Below are 10,000 nucleotides of genomic sequence, written 5' to 3'. Positions count from 1 at the left end.
CGATACGACCGTCTTCAATTTACATCCCTACCTTTTAATACAACGCATAACTCACATCCTTTATCTTTCTCTATACATTGTAAAAGTATATTTTTTATAAATATATAATATATATATAAAATAATATTATAAAACTTATAATCTATATCCTTCATGTGAAAACAATAGAAGAACGCGAATCAATTCAGAAATGACTTCGTCCATAGCAATATTGGAATGCTTTTCTGTTGCTAACACCTGATTAGATTATAATTTGATTGAGTTTTTATATAGCGTGCTCAAAGCGCTTTACAAGGGGTCCCTGTCCAATAGCAACATTTAACATTTAGGACAAGACATGGCGCCTGTAAGGCGATATTATAATTTTTTTTCTGACAGAGACAATGCTGTTAACGTCCAGGTACTCATTTTCCACCCGAGCACGGTGAGAGAATCTGAGTAAAGAGCCTTTTCCAAGGACTCAACTATGCGTCGAACGAGGCTCGAACCCAGGACCTTCCGATCCGAAAGCGAGTGTCATACCTCAAAACCACATAGCCGCACAGACACATAGCCGCACTAGATTATAACGATATTATGGAACTTGGGAGTTATCACAGTGACAAATCATAGAGCAGGCAACGGTGTAAGATAAAAAAAACATTGAATAGGTGTGTAAGAAACAGTGCAAGACAAATCAGAAAGAAAGAAAATTTGTGACTGGGTAGCTGGGTCTGTTAGATCTGGCAAAAGGCACTTTGCGGTAGACGAGCGTCCTATTCAAAGGATTAGAAATCTTTGCTATCGTCCGTTTCAGGCTACAGAAACCGGGATAGCCCCCCGACTCCATGGGCCTAATGGCTCCGAAGGACCACTTGTTCCGACATAAAACCGATTTAACGCGATGGGTCACACATAGTGATAGTAACAGCTTACCTTATCGACATGTTTTACTTTCTCATGAAGACCCTTGACCTCTGAACTCAACTGGGCATTCTGAGCCGAAGTGGTACGCAAATCCTTCTCAAGTCGTTTGGTCCGCTCTTGGGCCTCACTTAATTTTTCTGTGAGATTGCTGCATTCTGTAGTCTTGTCGGATATCCGTTGTTCCTGTTGAAAAAATTAAAAAATATTTTTAAGAGAATACATTTACTAACTAAGGACTAACCCATACCGGAGACTGAATCCGAAGACCCGGTACTGCTGTCCTCTGCGGTCTTCCGGATATTGACGTCGGGCACGGACAAAATACTAAGAATAAAGAGAAGAGCCGCTAGACCTACCCAAACCAAGTTCGAAAAAACCCCCCAAAAAAAAACGGCAAAGGACGTCGGGTACTTGGTATGGGTAGGTCTAGTGACTCTTCTCTTTAATCTTAGTATTGTGCCCGTGGCCGATGTCTTTATCCGGGAGACGGTAGAGGACGGCAGTGCCGGGTCGTCGGAGTCAGTCTCCGGTGTGGGTTAGCCCTTAGGCTGTGTGAATAAACCCAATACAAAGTTAGGAATTGTTAACACGCTAGGTCATGCCCGTTAGTTAGTCTGTAGGGTGTCGCGAAATCGAATATTACCTTGTGTGTGTGTTTTTTTTTTGTTTGTTTTTTTTTTTATCCGAATGACTTACCGCATATTATCAAAACTGGTAGTGCCAAGTAGTAAGTAGAAGGGCCAAATTCAGACCTGACGTAATCCTTAGCTTTACCTACAGAACCTACTGACTGACTTTTCCACATGCATTTTTACATTTTGTTTCATACTATAAACAACAAAAAAACCAAAAAAAACGAGCCAAAATCGGCCATGCATCGAAATATAATAAACATTTGATTGTATACCATTTGAACTAAATAAAGGGAGCAGGTCAACAACAACATAATAATAATAATAATAATAATAATAATAATAATATAATAATAATAATAATAATAATAATAATAATAATATACAATAATAATATATCGTAGAGAAAAATAATATGCTAAGGGACATAATCACGACTTATAAACAATTCATTATATTTCAGTTGTTACTTCCCTTGGTTAGCTAAGTTTGCTCGCTGACTGTTTCACCCCTTATCAAATTGTAAATGATTTGAAGTGTTTTACATTATAATGGCAAATAAAAAAAACCGTTTATTTATTCTATCTCCCCGAGTTATCAGCTTGAATAACAATCCAAATCATCAAGAGTGGTTTAAATCACGTGATGTACCAGTTCTCCTTACTTGGCCAGGAGATACGCGTCGTCATGAGTGACCAATATTCCGATCTCAGACATTATCAATTAATTTATTATCCATTATTCTATCCGTCTCCCTAAATAGTAACACGTAATGATAATATGTTTACAACAATAATATGTGACGTCAGATTATGTTAAATTTCACCCCAAAAAAATTGAAATGAGTACCTGGCCGTTGACGGCGTTGTCTCTGTCGGAAAACAAATGTAATATGGCCTAAAAGGCGTCATATCTCGTCGTTCTACATGTTACGTTTTGCTGTTGGTCATGGACCCTTTGTAAAGCGCTTTGAGAGAGTTCAATACAATCGGATATATTTAATAGGCGTCAAGAATTTTCAGTCAAGGCTTGTACATACGCGGAGTGGTAGAATAATATTTTTATTACATATTTTAAGTACGCAAATCGGTGTAAAGATGCTGTGGTTAGCCGTATTAAAAGTCAATTATCAATAGCTTTGTAATGTAAAATATCATAATCACGTGACACACTTACCAACTGCTCAGCTTTTTGAAGGGCTTTTTCTAACTTTTGAATTTCCGAGTGAAGGATTTCATTGGCCTCGAGAAGTTCCTGGCGCTGCTTCTCATTGGCGGCGAGCGACTCGGTAGCTTCTTGTGTTACAGAGGGATCTTCTGATCCGTCACCCTGGTGAAACAAAAGATAAACTATATTATTATAATTATAAGTGACAAAAGTTTGAAGGAAGCTGTCGTCGCGGGATAAGATGTCGAGTAAAAAAAAACAACAAACACCCAAACTGAATTTCGATCCTGGAATAAGTTATGACAAAATAACAAAAAAAAAAAAACAAAACAAAAAAACAACAACAACAACAAAAAAAAAAAAAAAAAAAAAAAAAAAACACAAGGAGAGCGTGACGTTGAATGTTTTAACGAGCTGATAAAATGAACTGGGATTAATAAATGTTAACATGTGTTGAGCGAGTATTGTGATGCTCTTATTGTTTAAATCTGCAATTACTACATCAGATGTGGCTTGCAGTATGAAGGAAGTAAAAAAAAAAAAAAAAGAACAATGATAAACAAACAAACAAACAAAATTCCCATCTTTTATCCCACGGTAAAAACATTTCTCTTTTAGGTCTGTCTCGGGAAAGACCGGAATGACCAATATTACGACATCTATAAAGTGCAGCGGCGCAAGATGAATAAAGACTGAGTTTCCGGTGAAAAAAACTGAAAGAAATTGACAGGAACAATGACTTGCTACTATTCTATTCTTTTAACAAGATGCTAATCAACCGAAGACTACTTCAGGCCACATATTATATCAGATCCAGCTAGCTAATCTCAGACATTGGTTATATAAAATAAACCCTAACAATCCGGAATCTACCGAGATATTTTTTATAAAATTTGCTTTATAATCGACCATTCCACCGATGGCTTAGCCATCGAGACTCCCGAGCATGCTTAAAAGGGAAAAATAAGCATATAGAAACTATTGTCAACAATAACAACAATAGTAAATCAAGCCCAAAACGCGTTCGGTTATCAGACCTGCTAATCTGTGCACGTCGCTTGAACAAGATACTGAAAATTGGCATTGCTGTCTAAATTACGAAGACTTAAATTTGATTTAATCCGCCGATCCATAGGAGTATTAACATTTCCTCAAACTACTTAATTAAGTCTCCAATTTAAAACAAATTAAATAAATTAATAGATTGACAAATAAATAAAAAAAATATTCCCTTTAACCAACCCCTGAGGGAAATTGATTTGTCATTAGGATCTATTCAAAGGGGAGGCTGAAATAACCCACCAGCGGCAGTGCAACCCCGCAGAGTGAGCTTGGGTGAGGCGACTTACTCGCGGTCATACAGTGCTGCTGGTCGTCGAACTCGGTACTTTTCGGGACTTTCCATTAATTTCAACAATAATCTACTTCACAACGACATTGTGAGGCTATGTGGTCTTGTGGTATGACACTAGCTTTCGGATCAGAAGGTCCTGGGTTCGAGCCTGGCTCGGCGCACAGCTGAGTCCTTGGAAAAGGTTCTTTACTCACATTCTCTCACCGTACTCAGGTGTAAAATGAGTACCTGGCCGTGAACAACGTTATCTCTGTCGGAAAAATTGCAATATCACCCAACAGGCGTCATGTCTCGTTCTATATGGTACGTGTTGTTGTTGGTCATGGACCCCTTGTAAAGCGCTTTCAGCAGGTTTAGTGGATATTGTGCTATATAAAAGCTCATTTTCAAAAAAATTCCGTTTTGAGAAGACCGGACACAATTTCATCTGGAAACGAATAACGGAAGTTTTATAATTGATGTAGACATTTCATATCTAAAACGTTTTACGTAGTAAAAGTTCAATAAAACACATTACCGCTGAATATAAACAATAAATGAAAACAACCCGATTCAAGAGAGAAGAACATGTAAACAAATTGATTTAAGAAGGAAACACATGTAAACACGCAGATTGAATAAAACATTCTTTTTTTAAATTGAGCTTTTATATAGCGCAATATCCACTAAACGTGCCCAAAGCGCTTTGAAAAGGGTCCCTGACCAACAGCAATATGTAACGTGTAGAACGAGACATGACGCCTGTAAAGAGATAAAACAATATTTTTTTTCAGACAGAGACAACGCTGTTAACGGCCAGTTACTCATTTTACACCTGAATAGAGTGAGAGAATGTCAGTAAAGAGCTATTTTCCACGGACTCAACTATGCGCCGAGCGAGGCTCTAACCCAGGACCTTCCTATCCGAAAGCGAGTATCATACCACAAGACCACATAGCCGGATATGTAAACTGATAGATTGGAGAAGGAAAAACAATCACGAGAAGGAAATGTGCGGCTATGTGGTCTTGTGGTATGACACTCGCTTTCGGATCGGAAGGTCCTGGGTTCGAGCCTCTCGCTCGGCGCATAGTTGAGTCCTTGGAAAAGGCTCTTTACTCACTTTCTCTCACCGTACTCAGGTGTAAAATAAGTACCTGGCCGTTAACAGCGTTGTCTTTGTCCGAAAAATTGTAATATCGCCTAACAGGCGGCATGTCCCGTCCTACATGTTAAATGTTGCTATTGACCAGGGACCCCTTGTAAAGCGCTTTGAGCACATTTAGTGGATATTGCGCTGTATAAAGCTCAATTAAAAAAAAAATTATTTAAAATACAATGACTCGATAAGTCAACAACTGTCTACCTCCAAACATAAACTTGGTTCGGTGTTAATTCTGTTGTCAGAAAACACAGTTAAGTGATCATTAACCCTAAACAAGCGGAGTAAGGTTTTACTTTCACTTGACCCAGCCACCGCCTCACTGTCGCATTGATTTAGATGCTGGAAAGTGATTTTTTTTTTTAATTTAAAGAAAAAAATTTAATGAAATAAAATAAAATCCCATTTATTCATCCCCATGGGGAAATTTGTCTTTAGGGTCTATTCCAAGAGAAGACTGGAATAACCCAGACGTCCGCCGCAGAGCAGCGTCGTAAAGTGAGCTAGGGCGAGGTGACTTGCTCAAGGCCACACAGCGAAGCCGCGGATAATTGAACTCGGTACCTTTCAGCACGAAGCAATGGCCGTATCGCGAGCCACGCTGCCCCTGCAATAACTGTGGTAAGAACAATGTTTTATTGATGAGTAAAATAATGTGAGAAAAGAATCTTATCGAATGACTGAACTCTGCGCTGCTCAGAGCGGGACTCGAACTTGGGGCCTAACAGTCCAAAAGAGAGTGTTATATCGCAAGACCACAAAGCCGCACAAATACACGTAATTAAAATTTGTCCAGCAAACACGTCCTTCAAATATCGATCGATTAGAATAACCCTCAATCTTGGCAAACACTCTCAAACCTGGGACTTTGCAACAAAAATAATATATCAAATGAAATCAAATTAAATAAAATCAAAAAACAACCAACAAACAAGCAATGAACGTTTTAAGTTAGAAACTCCTCATCCGCAAACAAACACCCGATACTTTCAAACAAAACTATCCCTATTTTGGATCAGAAATGACATATCGCATGATCGTAAGCGTGTTTTTATAACATTTTCTTTCTGCGGCAATGTGGTCTTGTGGTATGACACTCGCTTATAGGATCCGAAGGTCCTAGATTCGAGCATCGCTCGGCGCATAGTTGAGTCATAGGAAAAGGCTCGTTAACTCACATTATCTCACCGTACTCAGGTGTAAATTGACTGTTAACAGCGCTGTCTCTGTCGGAAAAACAAATTGTAATATTGCCTGGCGTCATGTCTCATTCTACATGTTACGTGTTACCATTGGTCAGGGACCCTTTGTAAAGCGTTTTTAGCACGTTTAGTAGATATTGCGCTATATAAAAGCTCAAGTTTTTTTTGTTTATTTGTTTTTGTTTTGTTTTTCTTTCTTTCAGGAATACATTGTGTTCGAAACGTTCGCTGACTGTTATTCAATTTCTTCTAATTTGGGACCTTAAAAATAATAATTGCCATCCAATTGTCATTTTATCGTTCAAATCTCAGAGGCTGCTCTCATATTTCTCTACCCTCTCTGCGTGAACTGGAAAATTACTGAAAATGTTCGGCAATTTGTTGAATAAATTGGTACCCTCATGATAATATCATACTTAAAACTGGCAAAGTAATCAATAACAATTATTTGCTGGATTCCACAGAGTCTGTTATGAAAAATTTGAAACTTAACCTTTAAGCGGCTACATTGGATTTCGTTCATTTCATAATATATTACACACTCAACTACAAATTGGGGGGGGGGGAAATCCCCCGATAGCTCAGTAGGTAGAGCACTCTCTTCGCATGCAAGGGGGCCGAGTTCAATACCGGCTGAAGCCAAGATTTTTTCCAGACCCCATTCTATCCACTCAGCAGTCATTGAGTAACTGGGTCAGTAGGAGCTGGCGGAAAATACTTTGCGATAGACTAGCGTCCTATCCAAAGGGTAGAAAAAACAATTGCTGTTGGCTTCTTCACGCTATAGAAACCGGGATATTCCCTGACTCTATGGACCTAACAGGTCTTCAAAAAAATCTCCTCGTGAGCCGTGAACTCATCAGTAGTAACGTTTTAACTGGGTGGGGTTTTTTTTTGTTTTTTTTTTGGTTGCTGAAGGGTTTTGAGCCCGAAACGTTCCATGTTCAGTATTTTTCTCTTTTTATTTAAGCTGTTATATTCGTTTTTGCACATTGCAAGTACAGTCCGTGACTTCTAGCAGTTTAGTATTCCAGCTAAAGTGAATAGAAGCATCATCAGCGCTTGTAACTGCAACAATCAACAAAGTGAAGAGCAAAGACAAAGCGATTCGGGTGTCTTAAAGCGAGAGAATATGATAGCCCTGGTAACTTCAAAAAGACTTTAAGGTTTGACACTTTTTGACTAATCGGGAGTTGGGATAGAGGCATGTTTGCATTTGCCATGGCTCAAGGCATGGTTATTCATTAATTTGTAAATCTTGTGACCCAATTTATCAAGGAAGTTCCTCATAGTGACATTTCTCGATGGTGAGACAAACATTCCCACCTATCTATCCATCCATCGATAAATCCACCCTTTCATCCATCCATCCATCGATACATCCACCATTCATCATCTCGATCATCCATCCTTTCCCATCCATCCGAACATCCATCCTTTAATCCATCCATCCATCGATACATCCATCCTTTAATCCATCCATCCATCGATACATCCATCCTTTCATCCATCCATCCATCGATAGATCCATCCATCAATCGATACATCCATCCATTCATCCATCCATCCATCGATACATCCATCCTTTCATCCATCCATCCATCATCACCCAATAATCATAATCCATCCATTTATCCATCCATTACCATATCCCATACCAATCATCCATACACACTATCCATCATCAACATCTTTATCCATTGACACATCAATCCATCCATCTTTCAATATGCTATCTATCTTTCCATCTCCGCAAAGTGTTCATTCCTGCCAATTTGCAGGTCCTGTCAGAGGTTGACGCAATAATAACAAATGGACCGGAAGTTCATTCCGACCCGTGTTCCGCCCCCATCCTCGCCATTAACATGATCTCTTCTTCCCCCCCCCCCCCCCCCACTCTCTCTCTCTCTCTCTCTCTCTCTCTCTCTCTCTCTCTCTCTCTCTCTCTCTCCTCTCTCTGGCATTTCCTCGCCCAATGTCGATTTCCTTCGGCCGGTACATCCTGCCGGAGGTTGACGGGATAACAGATTGACCGGAAGTCCACCCTGACTGACCACGCCCACCCCAAGGGGTTTAATTACATTCCAAACTACCCAACGTTACACGCGCGATTCCAGAGAAGAGAATAATCCCACAAACAAACAGCATTCATCGTATAATCTTTTAAAATTATGGTTTCCTCTATTTTCATGTAAGAGGGCTCTATTATTTCAAGACTGAACAAAATATTATTGTCTCAATATTCAATAGCTCGGTCGCTAGAGCACTCCTTTCACACGCAATGGGACCTAAATCGATCCCGGGTGAAGTCAAAAAAATTTCTTACCACCGCCCCTCCCCGGTCCACCGACCAGTGGTTGGGCAGCTAGCTGGATATGTTAGAGCTGGCGGAAAGTACTCTGCAAAAGTCTGGGGCCGTATCCAAACGGCATCAAGTAATTGCTATTGTCCGTTTAATGATACTGAGTACCTGGCCATTACGTTTTCTCTGTCCCCCCAAAAAATTGTAGTGTCGCCCATCAGGCCTCATGTTACGTCCTAAATGTTAAGCGTTGCTGTTGGTTAGGGTCACCTTGTAAAAGCGCTCCCGTGTTTTTTTTTAATGTGATCAAAGCGCATTTACTTGGGGGTCTAAAGCCAACACTAACCCTTGGCATAGAGGACGAGACATAACGTCTTTGAGACGACATTAATATATATATGTATATATTTTTTTTTCGGCTGAAATAACCTACGGCCATGTACTTATTTTACAGTGTAGTGAAAGAATGTGAGTAAAGCTTAACTTTCTCTCCAAAGAGTCAACTTTGCATCGCCCAGGAAGGGACTCGAAATAGATACCTACATTCTCCTTGGCGAGTGTCATTAGACAAGACTACAAAGCAGCAAGAATAAACGTCATATGTTCCCTACTCCTGTTTATTTCCCGTACACACACACACACACACACACACACATTATCATTATTATTATTATTATTATTATTATTATTATTATTATTATTATTATTATTATTATTATTATTATTATTATATATTACGTTATTATTATATTATTATCATTATTATATCACTATATTATTATTATCACTATTATTACTATTATTATTATATTATCATCATCATTATTATATCAGTAATATTATTATTATATATTATTATTATTATTATTATTATTATTATTATTATTATTATTATTATTATTATTATTATTATTTATTATTATTATTATTATTATTATTATTTATTATTATTATTATTATTATTATTATTATTATATATTAGTAGTAGATATATTAGTAGTAGTTATTATTATTGTTGTTGTTGTCATCAACTGAATTTAACGCATCATATTTCCCTTTTTAACTGACACGGCTGGAGACAAATTTCAGCCTAAACGTTTATTATATTATTTCATTAGTTATTTGCTTTCCTCTCAAATCTGTTATTTCCAATTTTCTTTGATACAATCAAAGTCCACAGCCTGCTTCACAGCCTGTAATTTACTTGAAAAATTCAACGTCATCAACTACAAAAGGAAATGTCAAAAAGAAAGAAACCACGAGAGAGGAAAAAGTGCAAGGATAATTCTGATCATG

General features: G+C 38.2%; 1 protein-coding gene across 24 annotated transcripts in view; it reads right to left on the bottom strand.

The window, feature by feature from the left end:
* Positions 1-10,000, bottom strand: part of LOC144967260 (RIMS-binding protein 2-like) — a 263,317-nt gene that overhangs the window by 106,022 nt on the left and 147,295 nt on the right. For all 24 annotated transcript variants that reach the window (XM_078904258.1, XM_078904269.1, XM_078904263.1 and 21 more), the window contains 2 exons: positions 2,715-2,867; positions 916-1,089 (listed from right to left, as the gene is read on the bottom strand). In XM_078904258.1, the coding sequence (XP_078760384.1) occupies positions 916-1,089; positions 2,715-2,867 (327 nt within the window). The remainder of the gene's footprint in view (positions 1-915; positions 1,090-2,714; positions 2,868-10,000) is intronic.

This window comes from Berghia stephanieae, chromosome 3, assembly GCF_034508935.2.
Source record: "Berghia stephanieae isolate SIO BIC M18660-M18661 chromosome 3, UCSD_Bste_1.3, whole genome shotgun sequence".
Taxonomy (NCBI): domain Eukaryota; kingdom Metazoa; phylum Mollusca; class Gastropoda; order Nudibranchia; family Aeolidiidae; genus Berghia; species Berghia stephanieae.
This window is presented reverse-complemented; position numbering and strand designations above follow the sequence as displayed.